Source organism: Falco rusticolus, chromosome 1 (assembly GCF_015220075.1).
Source record: "Falco rusticolus isolate bFalRus1 chromosome 1, bFalRus1.pri, whole genome shotgun sequence".
Lineage (NCBI taxonomy): Eukaryota > Metazoa > Chordata > Aves > Falconiformes > Falconidae > Falco > Falco rusticolus.
The window spans coordinates 38,624,753-38,646,666 of NC_051187.1; the positions used below are offsets into that span (position 1 = coordinate 38,624,753).

Here is a 21,914-nt window from a genome sequence, read left to right on the forward strand (position 1 = left end):
GACCTGGAGTGGGTTCTCCTTCCCCCCAGAGCAGCCAGGTCAGAGGCAGCTCTCAGCACCGCAGCACCTGGGGTGCTCAGGAGCCCATCCCCTGGTCTCATGGGTGCCCACCTGTCTCTTGTCTGCTCCCCTCTCTCCCCCGGTTTGTTGCTTTAACCTCCCATCCTGTCCCCTCATCTTCCACCTGGGTTTTATTCTTCATCAAAGGACAGTCAGGGTGGAGGTGGTGGAAAACACAAAGACTGCCTCCTCCATGAGTTCATTTCCCATTAACTGAAGGCTTAAAGGGAAATCTCAGGGCTCATTATGGCTCTGATGACAGCTTAACATTCCCCTGAGTAAACCCAACACCAGGCCCACTCCGTCGGGAACTGGCAAGGCTGTAACATCAGACCTGCCTCCTGAGCACGCTGGCAGCTCTGGACAGCATAACCCGCAGAACAGTAGAGGCTGTCAGGTTTATGCAGACCTTTATCAGACCATCCTTTCGCAGGGTGTTTTGTAGTAGATTTGACACGGTTCTGTGGCGAGCAGAGACATTCCACTCCCCTCCTCGACAGCTGGGCGAAAATGCTGCCTCCATTGCCCAGGGCACTCCTGACCACTGCCGCCGCGCTCCTCCCAGTGGCCTGGCACGGCCCCGCACAGCCCGGGGAAGCTCCTGGCTCCAGCCACGAGCAAGCGGCGGCTTCAGCACGAGTTACCAAAAGCCTAAAGCCCTTTGCGCGGGGGTGAGGGCAAGGCCCTCTGGATCGTGAGGCCCCTGACGCGCGCTGAGCCACTCACGCCGGTGCCCCACCGGCTGGCTGGCCGGCCGGCCGTGAGGACTGGCTGCCGCAGGCCAGCGGGGGAGCCCCGCAGCGCGGGCACTGTATCGCCGCACCGCACTGCTAAGCCCGCGCCGGCCCACACGTTGCCCCCTTATTTCCCGGTGATTGGCCCTCTCCTGGGAGACATGTGACCTGCTGTTTCCCTTCCCCGCCTTCCCTCAACCACTCGTCACTGGGGCTGCTCTCTGCCATTGGCTACGGAGGCTTGCCCCGCCTCCAGGGGGCAGTACCGCAGGGGCGCTCCCCCTCCCGACCCGCCACCTGCTGCGGCGGGTCCGTTCCGGGTTGGCGGCGGGTGGAGGCCGAGGGCATGAGGCGCGCTCCGATTGGCCAGCTCGCGCCGCCTGTCGCGTCGGGATTGGCCGGAAGCAGGCCGCGGGGGCGTGGCGGAGGTGGCGACGCGTAGGGGGCTGTTAAAGGGCCCGCGGGGCGGCTGGGCGCTGTCGTTGTGCACCATGGCCTACCAGGGCTTCGCGCAGGAGTACCTGGGCATGCCGGCTGTGACGCGGGCCTACACCACCGCCTGCGTGCTCACCACCGCCGCCGTGGTGAGGGCGTGTGGGGTCCCTGCTGGGGGGAGGCTGTAGTGGGGGGGTCAGGGTCCCTGAGGGGGTTGTTGTGGTGGGGGAGCCAGGGGGTTGGCTGAGGGTGGTGGGTGCCTGACAGTGGGTGGCAGCTGCTCTGCCTGTCTCTCACAGCAGCTGGAGTTCATCACCCCCTTCCAGCTGTACTTCAACCCTGACCTCATCTTCAGGAAGTTCCAGGTGAGGCCTTGGCTGGGCTTTGGGGCCCCTCTTGACCTTTCAAAGCAAGGGGTGGGTTCAGCAGGCTGGGCCCTGGATATCATGCTCCTTAGGGTGGTCAGGGAGTGCTGTGTGATCCAGGGGGTGTCCTTACCAGTATTGCAACCTTCTCTGATTGGCAGGAGCTGGGTCACTGATGTGGTATCCCCTCCTGTCACAGACAACTGGATGCGGATAATTTCTTCCAGCCTTTCCCTGCCATACACCATCTTGGCATTTCCTTTTTTTTCCCCTTGCTCAAAACCTGCCTCTTCCTTTTCTGTGACACTGGCCAGCTGATGTCAGGCTGTGTGGGGAGGGCTTTATTCTAGAGAAGTGTGAACAGTGATTTATTTTGGCTGTGACTGCTGAATTGTGGCTGTCTGTCCCTTCCAAAAAAGTAGAAAAATCTTCTTTCCTGCACCTGAAAGGGCAATATACTTGGATGTGGCCAATGGAGGGAGGTCCCACATGAAGGTGGTGCAGCTGTCTGGTGTCCTGGGGTAGTTCTGAGTGGATGGGAGTACGACTGGGCACAGTGGATAGGGTGATGGGGAGAGACCTGTCTGTCCACCTCCTTTTCTCTCTCCTCTCTCTTCTCTTTCAGATATGGAGGCTGATCACCAACTTCCTCTTTTTTGGGCCCCTGGGATTCAGTTTCTTTTTCAACATGATATTTCTGTATCCTTTGGTCTCAGTGAAACTCTCTGCTCCCTTTTTGGCTTAGATGTGATTCCCCCATCCCTCTTTCTCCCTAGGCTGACTTGCATTGGTAGCAGTCTAGAGCTGTGGATTCTTCCCTTGGCTCTTTTGGTCTGAATTGAAGCCATTCCCCTGACAACTGTGGCCACCTCTTGCACCTCCATCTCTGCTTGCTGCAAGGCAGCCCCTGCCTAAAGGCTGAAGAAGCTGGCAGCGCTGCTGTGGCTCATGCTGGAGAGCAGTACCCATTCCTGGGGTGAGCTCTGGCTGGAGCACAGTGGATGCCTCTTTCTTTTCCTGGGGTCAGTGGTATGAGGTGAAGTTTGCAGTGTTCTGCTCTGGGGCTTGGACATGTGGCTGACAGCTTCCTGTGATGAAATAGCTTGCAGCTGGCTTATTCCCTGTAAAGTCATGCTGTGGGGACACAGGGTGGCCAGCTGTTAATTTCCTATACTGCAACCCCTCCCTTCTCTCCTGCTCTCAGGTACAGGTACTGCCGCATGCTAGAAGAAGGCTCCTTCCGTGGAAGGACAGCTGACTTTGTCTTCATGTTCCTCTTTGGAGGGTTTCTCATGACAGTATCCTTTTGAGTTGGTTGAGGTTCTTTGGTGTGTTCTGAGATGGTGTGGATAGTGTGGGGCTTGTCGACTAGCTGTCTATATTCTGGCTGTATTGTGTGGTCTGTAGCAGTTACCTGCCTGCTGAGCAGGACAGCTGGCTTGTGAACCTTTGTGGTGCCATGGGGCAGAGGAGCCTTGTGCCCCAGGCCTGTCAGGCTCACACCCTGAGACTTGGGAGAGCTCTGCTGGGCATGTGGTGGAGGAGCAACTTCTGGCTGTATGGCACAGCTTGTGCTCCTCCTTTCACCCATCCTTGTCTCCTGGTCTGCTCCTTACCCAGTATGCTTAGAACAGAAACAAAATACAGGAATAGCTGCTTGTACTTGTGTTGGTGTCTGCAGAAGTACTGATGCAACTGGCAAGGGGATGGGCTGCCTGAGCCCAGGAGAGGACATGTGGCTGTATGCTTGGGAAGCTCAGTCTGAAAGGAAGCCCCTTGTTACGCTCTCTGAGAAACTGTCCAGCTGCAGCAGGGCAACCGTGTCTGAGCTCTGGTGGGTGGTGCGCACTGGAGCGCTGCTATGGCTGGCATGAGGCTGGCTCAGAAAACTGAGCTGCAGCTGACGGAAGAAGACAGAGCCATAAATACAAGGAGTGGGGTGCCCACATACTGTCTGCTGTCAGAGTGTCAGGCAGCACAAGCCCCTTGCAACCTGTCAGTGGCTGGAGGTACTGTCACACATCATAAGAAGTTCTTTTATTGTAGGAGAAAATAGTCTGATGGGGAGAAATATTTCCTCCCAAGCGCAAAACCTTTTCTCGATATTTTACTGCTGGCTTATGCAGATGGCTTGGAGCACTGCTCCCCCCACAGACCTCTGTGTGAAGGTGTGTGAACTCTCATGGCTATCAGACATCCTTGGGTGTTTGGCTAGTCAGTGTCTAGGTGCCTGTACTAGTCATGTGCTTGATCATAGTGACCCTTCTCTGAGGGTCACTTTTGGTGGCCACTTTGTAAAGGTGCTCCCCATATGACTGTATGAGGTTGTAGACAGCAGCTTAAGGAGTGAGCAATCTGTATGTGCCACTCCAGAGTATCTTGTTCTGGGGTGGCAGGGAGGGGGATGTGGTGTACTTGGTGAGGCAGGCAGTGTTGGTATCTCAGCCAGCCCAGGAAAGGTTTGGTGGCACAGGCAATGTCTTGCACACTGTGATCAGCTGCCTGTAGTTCTGGGCTTCCTAGTCACAAGGCACCCTGTGCTGCCTGGAGGTGGTGTACATGGTGGATATGTTTTTCCTTGACTCGGTAGTTCCTAGCTATTTGGACTCTTTGCCAGCCTTTTTTTTCTGGGCCAGGCTTTCACCATCATGCTAGTGTATGTGTGGAGTCGCAGGAACCCTTACATCCGCATGAACTTCTTTGGGCTTCTTAACTTCCAGGCCCCCTTCTTGCCCTGGGTCCTGATGGGATTCTCTCTGCTCCTGGGCAACTCCATCATCATCGACTTACTGGGTAAATCAAAATGGGTGGGTGCTGGGAACAAGGGTGCTCTGTGGCCACAGCATGCTCAATTCTCATAGATGCTACTGGGGCACTTCACCATTTCTTGTTTTCATCTTATTTAAGATGGTGGGTTTCCTAAAGTGAGCTGGCTGATATTTCTGGGTGGTTGGCCTTGTGCCTGAGCTCTTGCTTGTGACCTGTGTTTTGCTGTGCCTTCTCCAGAGGCAGCAGTTGGGTATAGTGAGGTCTGCCCAACACTTGTGCTGTGTCTGGTCTCCTGGGTACCTGGTGCTGCGTTCAGGCTGACAGGTACCCTGCCTGCTGGCACACTGATCACAGCAAACACCCTAATGCTCTGGCACTGTAGCACAGGTGGCTCTGGTGGGAGCTGGGGCATGGGTACACAAGTGAGGGACTCTTGGAGCTTCATCCTGCTAAAGCTCCCGGCAGCTCTGGTTCAGCTAGCTAAGGAGTCACAGCTGGGCCTGACCTTGGTGACATCTCTCTCCAGGGATTGCAGTGGGTCACATCTATTATTTCTTGGAGGACGTTTTCCCCAACCAGCCTGGAGGAAAGAAATTGTTATTAACCCCTGGCTTCCTGTAAGTAAAGCTGATTATTTCTGGGCTTTGCTGTATTGCTTCCCAACCTGGGTCACTTTCATAGCACACTAGTCTGTGACACTGTGGTGTGGCCACAGGATGCAATTGCATGCTGGTAGCACCTCAGCTTGACAGTTCATGCCTCTTCTGCAGAAAGTACTGGCACTCTGCACATTATATATGTATGTACACAGGTGCTGTAAAGCAATTGCTGGTACTTAAAGCTTTGCTAGTGGAATTGGAGTGTTCTTAACTGCTTGTGAAAATGCTAGATGCAGGTAGGATTTTTTTCTGATGTATTTCTGTAGTTTTAAGAAAGGCTTCATGCCAAGGATCAAAGCTGACCTAGCGGTCAAGGAACCAGGTACTGTCCTGGTTACAGGTTAAGCTGAACAAAAGAACAGTTAGTGCTGGTGCAACAGGCAGGTGGCTGTGGCATACAGCCAAGCCCTGTGAAGGGTGAGGATGTTCCTAGGAGGGCTGGGGGTTTTGTCCTCAGGTCGCTTTCCTAACTTGCCTGCCTGCTTGGTGGGATGGGCATGTCCCTTGCCAGGAAGATGGTATTTGACACACCCGAAGAGGATCCCAACTATAACCCTCTCCCTGAGGATCGTGCAGGAAACCAGCCTAGAGACCAAGACCAGAACCAGCAGCAGCATCCACAGTAACACAGGGGACTTCTCCATGTGGCCAGATTCCTTTCTTCCGGCTGGACTTATGCTGTGGCCCAGAGATCCTACTGGAATAACACCAGTTGCCATTCCAATGTGTAATGTTTAACTGTTTGTATGGGTAACCCATCTTCCCCTTCAACCAAGTGGTTCCACAGAGCTTTGCACATAAGAACTGATGAATGCTTACGGAGGTATCCTAGGGACAGGGACTGGAAGTTGTGATGGCTCCTCAGTTACCCAAGTGGGGAGTAAGTTATCAAGTGGGGTGTTCAACCAGTTACTCTTTTTTTTCTTTTTTTTTTTTTTTTTTCCTGCTGTTAATGACTTGCTGTGTGCCAGGTCACTCTTGCCCTCTGTACAAAGACTAATGCTCCTGGCTCTCACTGTTGTGAGGCTTCTTTGTGGGCTTTCAATGAAGTAGTACTCCCAGCTACCATGGTAGAATGTAGCTCAGCCTCTTCCTTTCCTCTAAGTCCCCCACCCCTTTTTTTGTTGTTTCCAAAGAGTCTTTACATTAAAGTCCTTTATTTTTCAGTTGAGTGTCTGTTTCTGCCAGGGACAGAGGACACCAGTACTCATCAGAACTTTGTTCAAAACTGACAGGCTGATTGCTTGATCTTTTTTTGGTGGGCAGAGTTAAGTTCAGGCTAGCTGCAAGATGTCCTCCCCCTCTTCTGTCAGCAGGACTGCAGAGCATGAGAAGGGGAGGGGTGTCTACTTGGAGAAAGGGATGCCTGGGAAAGGACAGGGGACGGAGCTGGACACTTGATCCAGGCAGTGACTGGAAGCAGCACCTGACACTAGTAATAAAGGCTGTCTGCACGTGCAGTGTAATACCACTTGTTGAATTTTTTAGCTCTGAAACTTCAACTTAGGGGAAAACAAAACAAGTTAGTCCCTAACAAGAACAGCTGTCCTAAATGGATTTGATCATTCTTACTAATGCAGCACACGTGTGCTTCTACCAGACCTTATAGCCTTTGGAGTAGATCTGTAAACACTGTCTTAGGATAGCTCATTTGGTAATGCTGCTGTCTGCTCTGCTAGACAAGCTTGCAAACTATTAAGAGCAATGTGAGTAACCAGCAACCAATTAAGAATGATACAGAAGCCTTGTAGCAAAGGAAGATTGAAACACAGTCCCCTCATCCCTGCTGGGGGCTTCCCGTGAAAACACCTTTCTTCTTAAGAAAAAATCAGATTTTGTTTGAACATGCTATTTTGCTGCACTTATGTTTCCCTCTAGTAAGAGGCTGAAAGACCTGTACAAGTGATAATCTTGTTCTGGAAGAAACAGTGGTACTAAGGGCTAAGCAGCCTCAGATTCAAAAGGTACTTGCTGTGTGCTTTGCTCATGACCTGAAAGTACAGAGCTGGTGTTTCAGTCCCTGGGAGGTTTGTCTTTAAAGTCTGCAGACATTCTGTTTTAAACTGCTTCAGAGATGGGACTCTGAAATGCAAAAGCTGGGCTACATTTTTAGCTGGGGTACTAGATTAACCTAAGGAGCTGTGATTATAGAACAAGAAAGATGCTTCCAGCTGTTCCCTAGTAGTCCTAATACATGGAGAAAGCTGGCTGTAGTTCTCATCTTTCTGGGACTTGGCCCCCTGGACTGTCCTGTCTTGCTCCTGGTTGCTTGGAGGGGTTAATTCCTACAGCCTCTCTAGGACTTGAGAAGCAAGGGGAGGTACTTGTAAACCCGCTACAGAAACTGCAGTCCTTGTGTATCCCTATCTTCTTGTGAACTTTAGGAGTATTGGGTAACCACAAGCTTCACAGCAACTCAAAAATTGCACTACAGGCGCCAGTTTAAGGCTACAGCAATTTCATACCTGTTTTCGTCCAGTTCCCTGAAGAGGCTGCTTGCAGAAGTACCTGACCATAATAGAGAGGCTCAAGTGTTCTCAGGAAAAGTTGGGAGTTTTTATGTCCGTGAGGCAAAATAAGTGTTCTACGTGGGAGGCTAAGATGCAGCAGGAGTCCCAGGTTTTGCCTTACTTGCTGAAATAACCTTTTAGCCTCTCTAATAAGGAATAAATGGATAGAGTACCACTCTGGCACAGGCACCTAGGATAAGACTGCAATAATATTATTTCTAAATTGCAAGTTTTTGGTTTCTGCAAACTAACATCTGGAAAAAGTTCCCTCCCACCCAGGAACCAGAAGTGGCTCTGCTATTACTCAAGTCTAAACATGATAAACTAAGGTTGGAAAGTGATTTTTTTGACTGTGCTAGCAGTGTGGGTGGATCAGCAAGGATCATAAAACCTACTGGCTTTATCATAAAGCTCTGAACATAACTGTCAGGCTGCCATCAAAATCTGCCCTGCTTGCAATACTCATCAGTTCTGGCAGTGAATAGTAGGAACTCCATCAAAGAGATGGCGTACCTCAACAGCAAGGTAGACTTTTTAATTAGCTTTTTTTTAAGCAAGTTTGAATTTTTTTTAATCTCACTTCAATGGATTTTCTGTTTTTAAACTCCCCAGGGAAAGATAGGTTGTTTCTAGGGTTGCAAAATATTGACATTGCAGTGCTAATGCACTTTGCTTTGGATGCTCTGTGCACTGTAACTGGAAGCTATGTGTGCTGTCAATGACTGCAGCAAAGCCACTCACTAAAAGGAAGCTGCAGTTTCAGCGATTGCAGACTTCAACTTCTGTACCAGTTCAGAAATTTTTGTTTTCCAGGTGCAGCCTCCACTGAAAAAAGGGTTTACCATGCACTAGGTTGACATCTGACAACAATGAATGTTAAGTTTGTGACTTTAGTTAAACTGTTCTACCCTACCCTTGTCAAGTAAGCCAGCTGAACACCTCACCGAGTTCATTAGACTGTACTAAGTGTGGTAACAGTCCAGTCTTTTAGAGTTGTTTGCTTCAAGTTTTCAGTCTTATTCTCACCTTCCCCTGCAGCAAAAGGTTTTGGGCTGTTATAGCTGTTGAAGTAAAGCACTCATTTTCCATCATGCTTCAGGAAAACTGAATCCACATGACTGTTCAGCATTATACCCCAAAGCATTAATATTAGGTCCCAGGACGGCTGTTACCAGAATAGCACGAAAAGCAGCAAGATTCACTATTCATTCAAACATACTGAATTCAGCCTAAGTAGTATGCATTCCTTTTATTTAAAAAGTTGTCCTAATAGTGCATGTTGCACCTATACAAAAGAATCTTTACACTGTCCACACACAGGTATATAAGGGCTCCAGCAGCTGCCACAGGTCTTAGCTAGATCATGTGCTAATGCAGCATTCTTGGTACGTGGCATTTAGGTGGAGGGGGTGGGGGCAGAAGTCAGCAGTACTGGAAACTCTTGGCAAGTGGAATGTGTGTCCCCTTCAGGGACAGAAAGACCCCTGCCAATCCTAGATCCATTTGGGGAGAGGAGTAGGGATAAAGTCTGTAGGAAGAGCACCAGTGTCACAACAGGAAGATTACCAGGCTGGAGCAGTATTGGCCAAACGTCTCATGCGCCTAGGAGAGAGAGAAAGAGGTACAGTAAGTGCTGTGTTAGTCATGTGAAGTCTTACTAAAACCAACACTTTTGGGGAGGCTACCACAGCTTTGTGAATGCTGCAGACAGGTTTATTGCCTAGACAGACTTCCTTGGCCACCTGAGAGTGCCCCTGTTGATAAGGCTGTGACAATATTTTCAGTAACAGCTTTTAGGGCACTTTTTGCTCATCAACTTGGATTGAACTGCTACTGATTGATCGCTACTGAAAACAATTCAGCCAGCCATAGCTGGGAAGCAAAATAATTACAAAACTGTTAATCAGCAGTACAAAAACAAAATCCTGGGAAAGAGCTAAGCCAGCATATTTACTGTTCCCACAACGTATCTTTTGGAGAGATTCTAGCAGTTAATTTTTATCTGCCAGGAGCAATTTCACCAAGTAGGAGCAAGTGCTCTTGACTGCTTGTCAAACATCACTTAGCAGGTCTCTGGTGGGCAGAGCTCCTCCTGGAATCACAACAGTGCTCCCATGCTGGCAAACAGGTTGCATCAGTCAGGCTGGAGCTGGGAGCTTGCCCATTCCTACATCAAACAGCATTTTGCCCTACATAAGAGGAAGCCTTGTGGCAGGATTCTAGGTAGCATGACAGTGCATGAAACTCCAGTATTTTTGACGAATGCCTTCCTATAGAAACAAACACCCTTGCCCAAGCAGAGGCCCAGGGAAAGGAAGAAATTAAAAAAATAACCAACAGGAAACTGCTTCAAGCAGGAGATGGTTCAAGTAGAGATTTAAGTATTTGTGGAGCAAGGTTATAACAGTTTAATATCCTGAAGCTAAAGGGCTATGAGTTTCTGTTGCAGTGTGCAAGTCTTAAATCCCACCAGCTGGCTCTCAGTAGAGCAAGACAAACATCAACGCTTTTAACTTCTCTCTTAGATACAGGCCAGAAGCAGAACTGTCTGAATGAGTGGCAGCACCTTGTATTTCTGTCCTGGTCTCTGATCTTCTTCTCCATCTCGGCATCTGTGAGGGTTTCCAGAAGAGGGCACCACTGGTCAGCATCCCCGGTGTTGCGGATAGCAATTTCCACAGTCGGCAAAGGGTTCTCGCTGCATGGCAGGGTAGAAGGCAAAGCAACATCCATCAGTGGTCCCAGAGCACTTCTCTGGGTTACCAGTCCAGATACAAGACACAAGGACAACAGAGCATCATTTACCATGTCTCAGGCTCAAGCATTCATTCTTAGCCCTGCTTAGTACAGCCTAGTTCCCAGAAGCATGCCAGGGGCTTATGGTTACAATCTTGTGGAGCCTGAAGTTCCTGGGAGACCAACTACTACCATCTCCTTTCACCACCAGAGAGGGGTTTGTCAAAGCAGCTGTGGCTGACGCAGTTCTCTCCCACAAAGGCCGTTACGTAACTGGCTGACAGCATTCAAACCCAGTAAGCACAGGCCAAGTTCATACCCGTTTATTAGTGCTGGGAGCTCTTCTCCCACAGCAGCAGCTGAGCAGGGCCTGCTAACAGCACTCTTTGTCTAGCTTTGTCATTCTGCAACTCTGACTTCCTAGTTGTAGTTTGCCTAGCACACCTCTGACAGCTCTTCCTTGGCAAAAGTCTGGCTTTCTGGGAGCCTGATAGTGGAAAAAGCGTAATTCTCCCAATTGCCATGGAAAGGGTAGTCTTTTAGGACCTGCTGTTGCAACCAGAAGCTGCAGCTACTCTCTGCACAAGCAATGAAACACCAGGCTCTGTCCCAGATCACAGGATTTGTTCCTCAGAGATCCCTCTGCCCTGACCAGCTGTATTAACACATGCACAGAAATATTTACTGCTTCACTAGCCACTATTCAGTAAAAGTCAACAGGAACTGACCAGGAGTTGCTTCCCAAATATTGACAGTGGAGCCAGAAGCCCAGCATAAATACAGAGGAGCCTCGGAATGTAAATATTTGCTTTGAATTCTAGGAAGGGGCTCAGCCTGAGCTGCACGACCTGTGTGTGTCAGAGAAACCCCTCAGCAGGTGTGCGCACACATCCAGCCCCCTCCCCAGGGACATGCCTCTGTGCACAGGATTTCAGCACTCATGGGCAGCCCTCTCATTCCCCCAGGAAGGAACTCAAATGCTAAATTGCCATAGAAACAGCAAATGTCTGCATCAGAGCTATTAATCTAGAATAACAATTCTTCAAAGTAATGCTACAATGAAAAATTAATCCACAGCCTTTGTTATCTGATCCTAGGAGAAAGCTTTAGTCAATCTACCTCCAGTACTGCTGACATCCACGAAGCAACACTCAAAACCAGGAATTTCATCTTAGCCCTGGACTGTTACACATTCCAGGCCAAATGCTAGATCTTAACTGCCTTTTTTGACTTGATAGCATAGTCTCTACCTCATTTACTATGCTTAACACTGATCACTCACTAGAATTAAATGGAGGTTGGAAAGCTGGCCTCATGCACATAACTTAATTGCAAGCCAACTCAGATACTATGTTTCTTTAGAAACGAATCAAGAGAGAAACTGAAAAAAATCCTCCCTTCTTTCCCAACCTCCAAAGACAGCTCCTCCTCCCCTGTTATTTTCTGGTGAAGAGGACAGTGCTGCTGGCAGAATGATTGAAATCTGTAGGATTTCCAGTAGAGCAAGACACTCCCTCAGCCAGGGTCCAGGCCACTGGCAGCAGTGTCACTAGCATGCCAACAGGGCAGGGAAACATCTTCTTTTGGAAAAGGTGACTCCTCTGGCATGTAGCTTTGGTGTGTGAGAGAACCTCATTTGGGTCTCAAAGGCAAAACTCTGGCTATAAAGTGCTGTGTGCTGCCCCTAGAAATACTCAGTACTGAGGTGGGAATCATCACAGCACACCATCCCCCTGAAAATCCCATAAGCATCAGTCACCTGTCTGCTTCCAGTCTTGCCCTGTCCATTGGGCTTTCAGGCTCTCCTTGTTTTGCACAGAGTGGGCCAGCTGAAGAACTGCCCTGGCTTTCATCAGCTAAAAGACAGTTTCACCTCTCCCTCTGATGATTAAGAGGCACATGATTTCTCATCCCCCTCAGTCCCTTGAGATATTAAGGTTCTTTTGATGTGTCTAAAGCAGACCCTTTCCTTACATCACTGGAATGACTTTGGAGCAACCACTGCTCCTGTGGTTTGGGAATTCAGGAACTAACCAGCCACAGAATCCAAATATCATTAATCACTCTAAGGTTTCAAAATTACCGCTTTGCTGGAAGAAAAAAGGGAAGAGGAGGACTTGTTTGTACTATGACACAAAACAAGATTTAAATTAGGTGTGTTTTCCTCCCTGAACAGCTCATGTCTACACACTTTGTTCTGTTTGGGTTCCTTTGCTAGTTTTTTATTCTCCCCCTTGCAATATTACCACAGTCTAAAGAAGGTCTGAAATCCACCTGTTTGAACTACCCCTAAAAGGAAGCACTTTTTAATAACCACAGCCAGATATATGTTTTCAGAGAGAATAGCACGAAGTCGGCATTAATATGATATATGAGAGAGCCTGGGCAGCGCTAACTAAAATTTTACTTGCTTTAAGTTACAGATACTGATAGTAAGCAAGGACAGAAATTACCTCCCCCTCGCAGCAGTTAATGCGTACACAGATTAATTTCTTAACTCTGGTGTCTGCAACACATGGAGAAGCTTAAGAAGGAGGGAGAACATTTACTGTCCACTAAATGTGGACAATGCCTGCCTCTAATGCAGCAGGTGACAAGAGTTAGGAACAAATGCCCTGTGGGTTGGGAGGCAGTATGCTAAAAAATTGTCAAATTAAATTAACTGGGAAGGTAAATAAAATAGTGAATAGAAAAAAAGAGGGCTTCCTGGCCAGCATGGTGTGAACAGGGCCACCTCTATACTTCAGAAAGGATACGAAGAATAAAGCTCAAACTGCTGGGAATGCTCAGGCAACAAGGAATCCTACTATACCTTACGGAAATGAACTTGCTCCCAGCCATAGCTAGCTTAAACTATAGACTAAAGTCAACTTCACACTGACTCTGAGGACTGCTCTACCAGCAGGGACACTTTCACTTTCTGCTACTGCAGGCTATAACACAGTGCTAGCTCACTTCTGTCATAGTTATAATACATTCTGCAGCAGGGAAGAAGAGGCAGTACTACAGGTACCACATTCCCATGTACTACCCTCCAAGTTCCCATCATTTCTCAGGAACACATGCCACTGTTCTGTTGTTACAGTTGGATGTGGTCCCATGCTGGATCGGCAAGTATCAGTCAGCCGTCATGGATGGAAAGGCAGAAGTCACCTCCCCACCTCTGCGAGAAGAAACAAGGGGCATCATCAGGATGGACACACAATCTAACAGTTTCAGCAGAAGAGTTTAATTCCTATATTGTAAAGGGTCCCTTTCCATTTTCTAGTATTAACAACGCTGGAGATCATTTTAGAACCAAGTAGTTGCTGTGGAAGATTTTCAGGATAAAAATAATCTCCAGAGGAAGTGGAGTGAGACTAGTGGAAGAGCAACTACTGCAAAGCAGATCAGTGCCTGTTTTCCACAGAAGGCTGGCCATACAGAAAACCTTCAGACTGAGGAGGAGGAAGGAGCAGAGCTCACAGCAGCAGCCAGCTGCCCCACAGCCTCCAGCTCCTCCTTACATCCACACTAGCTACTCACTGCCCTCTCCCTGAGGCAGAACAGGATTGGTCATCTTTCCCTTTGCTGACTAGGCAAGTAATCCTGCTTCCTTGAACTGACCTCTACAAAACTGTTGTCAACAGTACTGTTTCCTCACCTCTGCAAATACATCATTTGTTGAACTCTCAAACTTCCTCAACTGCCACCATGACCCCAAGGTCAAGAAACCTCACAACGCATATATTAAGGCATACTTACAGCCTGCAGACTCAGCAATATGCTGAGGATAACATCAGTACAGTAACTCACCACAGAACACTACACAGCACAACTGGAAACGATTATCATCGGGAGGCAAGTTCCAAAGCTGACTAATCAAACCTGACACTGCTGCATACCAGCTGTGAGAAGGGCCTAGGATCAAGCCAACTTCAACATCAGCCAGAGTAAGAGAGCTACAGTTTCAATCAGTCTTGGTTCAACACACTGAAGGTTCAGAGGGTGGATGGCTCAAGTCAGGCAAAGCCAACAAAACAATGTATCCAGGGCTCGTTATTATCATACATCAGAAGAGGGAAACACAAGGTATTCAGTCACTGTTAATTACAACAGCCTTTCATTCCACAGCTGACATTTCATCAATATTTGGTCCTTAAATGTAATTACACCCAACAGGAAATGATACCTGAGCATGAGCACAAAAAAATCTTAAGGACAGAACAGGTGCAAGCCAGAAGGACTGACTTAAAATGAAACTTTCTGCATCAGGTCAGCTGTTCTAAAATTCATTGATGCGAACACCCATGAAGTACAAACACACACCCACAGCCATACCAGGAAGACGACAGTTCTGTACCTGAAGGCGTATGTCTTCTGATGCCAACTCAGCTGTCCCCGGATGCTGTAGGCAATAGTAGTGACAAACTCCCCACCCAGGCCAAGCTCTGAGCACAGCTTCAAGGCAAACTTCTCAGGTGAATTCTCCTTCTCTGACATGTCCCACTCAAACTGGTCTACAAGGGAGATGTTCCCTACGTGGATATTTAGCTGGAGACAAGGGAAGAAACAGGTCATTTGTTTCCATTCTCACAATAGTTTGTCAAAGGTAATTTAACTGAGGAGGCAGAGGCTGGAGGAGCAGAGCAGTAACTCCTAGTTCATCGCATCCACAAAGCTCCTTAACTGAATTCTTAATTCCAGTAGCATGAAGACAACTCAGATTTGCTCACCAAGGTTCAGTTCCTCCAAAAGAACACAGCAATGCTTTAACTGAACTATTTTATCATCTCAGGGGCTGGCACATAATTGTTTAATAACCGGCCACCTTGGTTCTGTTCTCAATACAAAGGACAAAATGCAGTCTGGACACAGGACTGGAATTAAGAGCTCCTTTGCTCCGAGGGAAGCCTCTGTTCTCTTACGCCCCCGTAACATAATCAGAGAAACCCAAATGGTTCAGCTCTCATTCTGTTGCATTCCTGTATTACCTTAATAATAACTCGTTGGTCTGACTGATCTTCGAGAATACTGTCAGTTGGGTACGACTCAATCTGTTGTCGGATGGCAGAGGCAATAGCAGGGACAAAGGTCAGAGGATTCAAATCCAGGTCATCACAAAGAATCTCAGAGAACATTTCTGGGGTCATTAGCTTTTCTGATACAGAACAAGAATGAATAGACACTGTTAACTTTCTCAGAAATCAATGCCTGCCATTCCAGAACACACAAAATTAATCTCATAGTGTGACAAAGGGGATCCCAAACACATCACGATTTGCTTATAAAAGGGTAAAAGGGTGTTTTGTATCAGGTTTGTAAGGATGTGTGTACTGACACAGGGACTTAGGGCCTTCTTGATTTGCTCCATGGAGACAATGTAGCTATGGTCTAATATAATCCACATACATAAAGAAGCCACACATATTAACTGTTTTGTATTCAGGGTACTTCAGCTAACAGAATACTAACAGACTAAGCTGACAAACTGGGTCAGGAGGACATGCCTATTAAAACTCATCAGCACATGTGTCCAGGAATGACTGCAGCCCATGGAAGTGGCAGAGCATTCGCTAAGAGACACGAGAGCTGAACACAGTCCAAAGTAGGACAGCTTTAAAGCTCTGCGTATATGGAGCAAGGACATGGACATTCATGCTTGTTCCCTCTTCATATTTGGTGACGGATACAACCATAGCTCTTCAGCCTCAGGAAACTCTCCTTCCTACATACCATTCATGTTCCACGTAAACGCATCTCTGAGTTTCTGCCCATCAATTTCCATATCAAGCCTGATTGGAACCAGAACCTCCGGCTGGGATGCATTCTCATGGATCACTGCTGGGTCATGGTCATCAAAGCTAATACGAAGAGCAACAACACAGTATATGCAACTAGCACATGCCACATCTGGCATCCACAGAGGGAAGGCAGTGATTGCTGGAAGCAATCCCCACACTCCAACTCCCCAATCAGTCTTTAGACAAGACTCCTCAACACAAGCTTCCAGGGCTATGGCAACCAATACCCATTTATCACCTTTTATTACATCTATCATAATACATTCCTGCAAATACAACAAGGAAGTTTCCCAGGATTATGTTTATCTTTGCTTCCTCAACTTTTGTAATGGAAAATAAAAGTCGTGAGCCACAGCAGCATTTTCCATTGAATACATCAGATCAAAGTTACTGGAATATGTCAGTGAGAGGCAGCCTGCCCTTCAGAGGCTCTGAAGGCTCCTCAAATGACAGCTGCTTAGCAAAGCAGCAGAAAGTGGAAAGATTTCATCAGGAAAAGAATTAACCGTTTTCCTGACAAAAGGAAAGCCTTCACTAAGCCATGGCTGGCTGCTGTAAGGAAGAACCTCAAGACATACAGTTTAACAAAGAACCTCCAAGTTAGCAACCTATAGGTCTTCTGTCAAGAGATGAATCACAACATTATAGCAACTCATGAGCACTACCCCAGCAGCATGTCATTTTAGTAACTGTTTCCACTTTTCAGAAGCAGGAAGCTGCCTTACCACAGAGGGAATGTCCTCTTCTTATCCCTGCCCATGCGATTTCTGTTAATCGTTGTTGAGCATGGCACTGCATCCAGGTGATGAGAACTGTTGGGCAGGGTTGGCACCCACTGGTTGTTTCTCTTTGCCTTCTGTTCTCTGAAGAAGGAAACTATGTTAAACTGCAGACCCTGAGCACCACTGCTGCTACTTAAGGAATGGTGTAATTTTAAACTTTAAAGTCCTATTATGAGTTCCTGCTATTTTATTCTGGAAGCCTCAACAATATTGCTCCACTGAGAACCCATGTTCCACACTAGCCTCTGGGAAGCCCATTCTCCAGCTCACAGTTTTTCATCAGATATTAATCCAGGTGCACCATTATAAATACTAGGTTTGTATTTGGGTTTTCTGTCTGTACTTTATAAAAAGGACTGCTGAGAAATGCAAGGTCTCCAGAAGGCAGTACGTGCAGAGTGTGTTCTGCAAAACATCTGTTACAGCTGGAACACAGTAACTGCAAAGAGAGCTTTGTCATCAAACACTTATTTTTTTCTTCCTGTTGTATGTGGGCAGTAACCCAACCCTTACACTTTGGAGATCTTCATTTGCCCAACACTGCAAATAATTGTTAGCACAGACTGGCAAGCACCCCGCTGCACAACAGCCTGGGCTTATGCAATTTCCTGCGACTCCTGCCCAAGCTGACATCTTCCAAACAGCTCCATTCTGATCTTGGCCCTCACCAATGCTGATTACCTGAGGTAGGTAGGAGGTTCTGTGCTGATAGACACTGCCTTATACTTCTCATCATTTCCATCCAAGATCTCTTCCACTTCAGAGGCCTTTAACAGCGTCACGCTAGTGGCTAATGTTGTATAGCCATGATCTATTACCAGGAAAGATGCCAATAATTAACAAGGAAAAGCACTCCATCACAGTGTAGCATTAACAGGCTGCATAGTGAAAAGCCCTCCCTGATGCTGCAGGAAGAACTAAAATAGGTTACCGGGTGGTATGAGTGTGTGCCCCAAGAGTGCTTTGGGCTTCATTTATCTTCTCATAGCCATTTAATTTTTGAGCAAGGTTTTGACATACAGCATTTTGTACATGAGATAAACAGAGATGACAAAACATTCCACTGCTATTTCTGAGTTGTCAGAGGCCTCCACTCTCTCTGATGTTCTACTACTGGGGTAGATTACTTGCGCTGAAGTGATCAGAAGCCCAGCCACAGTGCCAGGCACTAAAGAAATATAATTGAGGTTTGACACCCATCTAAACAGCAGGAATAAATGTGACTTTCTTGAGAGCAGGGGTGGAATGTCTTAGTTAACATATGGCAATCTCCACCAGAAAGCATAGAGAAGAAATACAATTCAATGTACAAAAGCAGTATGACACCTTGGAAAGGCTGCACAGTAACAGAGCCAAGATTTGCAAAAGGCACCGGTATCTCTTTACCTTGTATAGCTATCCTGTTCATACTCTATTAAAATAAACATCTTTCATTTCATCTAAGAGTCAAGACACAGGGAGGGTTAGAATTGCATAAGCTTCCCTCAGGTACTACCAATGGATGAAGCTCATTCTTCCAGGGTACAACTTATTTATAGACCCTGGCCATTTCTGTTATGAAATTTACTTAAGATGGAAAGGAACGCTACCAAAAAAATATTCAGAAAAAGGGTCCTTACACACTCATAATTATTAGTTAAATTTTAAATCTAACATGCTTTTACTTAAGGAGAGAAAGAGCAAAACTATTCTTTCCTACTCTGAGCTGCCCTTTGCAATCACATGGTTTAGCTCTGCATACCTACATCTGCCAAAATTATAGAATTGTTTAGGTTGGAAAAGACCTTTTAAGATCATTGAGTCCAAGTGTTAACCCAGCACTGCCAAGTCCACCACTAAACCATGTCCCTAAGCGCCACATCTACACGTCTTTTAAATAGCTCCAGGATGATGAGTCAAGCACTTCCCTGAGCAACCTGGTTCAGTGCTTGACAACCCTTTCAGTGAAGAAATTTTTCCTAATAGGATATAAAATCTCTTCCACTGCCTTCTGGGAGGAAAAGCCCAGAAAAGAACAGATCCTCAGTGGACTCAAAGGTTGGAAACAGAGAGGCAATGATCAACAGAAAAGCTGATAAGACTGGGGGGAAAGGGAGAAACATCAGAACAGCTCTTGCTGAATTACAGAGACCATCTGCTTTTGAGAGTCCTGTAAAGGTTCTGAGAAAGAAGAGTTCAGGCACGGGATCAGGATGCACAATTACAGCAATCACAAGGAGAGATCAGAGGAAGAGGACTAGACATTAATATATAGTGGAATAGCACCAAAGGTCACAGTGGAGATTCTTCCTCTAGCACAGCTAAGAATAGCATGCAGATAAGACTTACATCTTCTGGGACTGTGAGACCGCTGATTTTCTGTTGGGGGGGGGGAAAAAAAAAAAAAAAAAAAAAAAAGAGAAAAGAAAAGAAAGCAACAGGTCAGCAGGATACTTGGAGGAAGGAGACATTACGTCCAGAATGAACCATTTATTTTTATTATGCTTTAGTCTAAAGAGTGTACCACAAGTCATACTGCCAAGAAATTCAACTGCTTGTTATTAGACTTCCACCAAAAATGACACAGAGGCAGCTACATTCTCACTGTGGCAGTCACATCAGCAGTGACACACCACAACAAATTCTGGCAGTCATAAACATTCAGTCTCTGCAAGAAACAAAGTTAAGCAAAGATGCACATTTTCAATGGGGCATCCTTGCAACATTCCCACCCATTTGACAAGAGAGATGAAGATGCCCCTTTGTCTATAAACATCTCTTTGGAAATACAGTATTGATTTTGAAATGTGGCTTTTGCTTTGTGATGAATGCAGCCAACCCCAGATCAGCTGGTATTTGTTGCCAGGCTGAAGCAGAAGCTACCAGCACCACTACTGCAGAGCGCTCCATCACTGGGGCAATCTGAAGTGATTTGCACAGCCCTCAAGGTGTACAAGCTTCAAAATCACCCCAAGTTTTGAAGGCAAAATTTCAGATTTCAGACAAACATTACTGAAAATGTTTACTCATCTTCTCACCATGTGAAGAGGCTACTATCTTCTTCCTTTCTTCTACTGTGGCTAGTCGCCTCCAGAGCGAAGGATATCTCTTGTACAGGGAACCCCGAAACATACGCAAGTAATTTCCCACCTACAAGAAGAAAAGCGGAGATGTGGCCTGGTATTGCAGTACAGCCTGGTATTCCATTTAAGAGATTTTTAGCAGAAGCTGAAACAAATTCAGCTCTTTGTAATGGTAAGAGGGACCTCCTGAAAGGAATTTTTTGGGGTTTTTTTTGTGACAGACTGGCTGCTCTGGGTTTGGCATCATATAGCATTGTAATTTTTCCAGCAACAAGAAAACAAAATTTTTATCAGCACTTACATCACTAGTTGATACAAAAGAACTCCCATCCGTTGACAATAATCAGTTTAATAGGAAAAAACTCCATTCACTTTCACACATTTTTGGACCACTTAACCTTTCTTTACTTCAATTTCTGTTTCAGTACACAATGATCAATAGGAATTAAACCAAACCAGATTGGTCACTGTTGGAGAGCTGGGCTTTTTTACTTTGAACCTCTGTGCCCTCCAGACATTGCTTGAATACAGCAAATGCCTAAAGACTTGTATTTTCTTTTAAAACCTTCGAACATGTAAAAATATGACTGCTGCCAATAATTGCTCTTTTAAATTTACTCACCATCTGTAAAGCAGTTCTGTTCTTCCTGACACAAAGATCCACACCTGTGCCACAGCAGGACTTGCTGACCAACAGAACTACTTCTAGATTGTAAAATCAAATTTTTAGACTGCTGGTACACTGGCAGACTGCCACAAAATAAGGTCTTTTTTCCTTGCTTGACAAGACTCATTTTGATCTTAACACCTATTTTCAGGTAATTTTTAATCATATCCTCTGCTCTACAGTGCTCGTCGACAGAAATGAATGGTAGATAAAAAAAGCAACCCTTTTTCCCCTTCCACGCGTCTGGTATGGCCATCTCGCAGACTGCAGTTACAGTTCTTCTTTCAAACTTTACACTTCACATGAGACAGTGAGAAGTCTTTAGTCCCTGCTCACCCTACAGAGCTGGCAATTTAATTTATCCAATATTCCCTTTTCTGCATTGAGCTGGGGGCTACAATGTGGGGTTTTTTTCCTGTTTCCACTGCGATCGTTTCCCCGGTGCTGAAGCACCAATGTTTCTTGCTTCAGTACTGCTCCTCTTCGGGGGGCAGCGACTCCTCTTCCGGGGGGCAGTGCAGCCCCTCAGCACGAGTAACTAAAGGGCCCGCACAGGCACGGGGTGCAGAAGCGCTGCCCGCCGGGGCTGCTGGCACGGCTGGGCTGCACCGGGCCGGCGGAGCTGCGCTGGCCGGTGCCGGTGGTGCTGCGCAGCACAAAGGCCCAGGCGTGGGCTTAAGTACCTGTCCGCGCGTGAAACAACCCCGGCCTCGGACAGCGCAGCCGCGGTGCCACAACCCGCATGCAGTGTCCGGGCGCGGGGCCGGGCTCTGGCGTGTCTCCGCCAGCCACCCAGACCGGCAGCGCTGGGCCCGGCACGGCCGGGCCCCGGGCAGCGCCCACCGCCGGCCCCCACGCGGAGCCCGGGCCCCGCCGCCCCGCAGCGCCCCGCCGGCGGGGGGCAGAGGGAGCCCGCAGGGGCTGGAAGGCCGCTTCCTCCCCACGGCCGGGACCCCGGTGCCCCCCTGCGGGGCTGCCCTCAGCTCGCGCCCCGCCGAGAGCTCGCCTCCGCCCGGCCCGGCGCCCCGCAGCCGCCCCCGGGCCCGCTTCCCGCCCGGGCCGTTGTGCGAGGGGGCCGCACCTCAGAGCCGATCATGTAGAACTCGCCGTCCTCCTCCAGCTGGAACTTGACGGGCTTCTGCCCGAAGGTCTTGCTCAGCGCCATCATCATCATCGTGGCGGCTGGAGAGGGGCGGCGGCAGCGCCCGGCGTCCAGAGGGAGGGCCTGGGGCGCCGGTGGCGGCGGCGACGAGGGCAGCAACGACGGGCGGCGCCGCGGCCTACTCCAGCCGCCGTTCCGCGCATGCGCGGCACACCCCGCCCTGCTGGCTGCGGGAGGGCTCCGCTAGCGG

The 21,914-nt window shown here is 47.9% G+C and overlaps 2 protein-coding genes across 11 annotated transcripts; one reads left to right on the forward strand and one right to left on the reverse strand.

Moving 5' to 3' along the window:
• The first annotated feature begins 1,218 nt into the window (after positions 1-1,218).
• Positions 1,219-14,070, forward strand: DERL3 (derlin 3). 9 transcript variants are annotated; one of them, XM_037374794.1, is made up of 7 exons: positions 1,219-1,378; positions 1,532-1,594; positions 2,220-2,293; positions 2,799-2,892; positions 4,192-4,387; positions 4,890-4,980; positions 13,354-14,070. In XM_037374794.1, the coding sequence occupies exons 1-7, from the start codon at positions 1,286-1,288 to the stop codon at positions 13,571-13,573; spliced, it is 831 nt and encodes a 276-aa protein (XP_037230691.1). In that variant the 5' UTR covers positions 1,219-1,285; the 3' UTR covers positions 13,574-14,070. The 9 variants fall into 9 exon arrangements, with proteins under 9 accessions (XP_037230691.1, XP_037230624.1, XP_037230895.1 ...); XM_037374727.1 differs by having other exon boundaries at positions 1,223-1,378; positions 1,529-1,594; XM_037374998.1 differs by lacking the exon at positions 13,354-14,070 and adding an exon at positions 5,480-5,593 and having other exon boundaries at positions 1,228-1,378; positions 1,529-1,594.
• On the reverse strand, positions 8,763-21,858 carry SMARCB1 (SWI/SNF related, matrix associated, actin dependent regulator of chromatin, subfamily b, member 1). Of its 2 annotated transcripts, XM_037374553.1 has the most exons (10): positions 21,644-21,858; positions 19,851-19,962; positions 19,162-19,191; positions 17,515-17,644; positions 16,777-16,914; positions 15,984-16,111; positions 15,242-15,408; positions 14,611-14,801; positions 10,099-10,230; positions 8,763-9,134 (listed from the first exon to the last, which is right to left on the reverse strand). In XM_037374553.1, the coding sequence occupies exons 1-10, from the start codon at positions 21,734-21,736 to the stop codon at positions 9,095-9,097; spliced, it is 1,161 nt and encodes a 386-aa protein (XP_037230450.1). In that variant the 5' UTR covers positions 21,737-21,858; the 3' UTR covers positions 8,763-9,094. The 2 variants fall into 2 exon arrangements, with proteins under 2 accessions (XP_037230450.1, XP_037230535.1); XM_037374638.1 differs by lacking the exon at positions 19,162-19,191.
• Between the last annotated feature and the right edge of the window lie 56 nt (positions 21,859-21,914).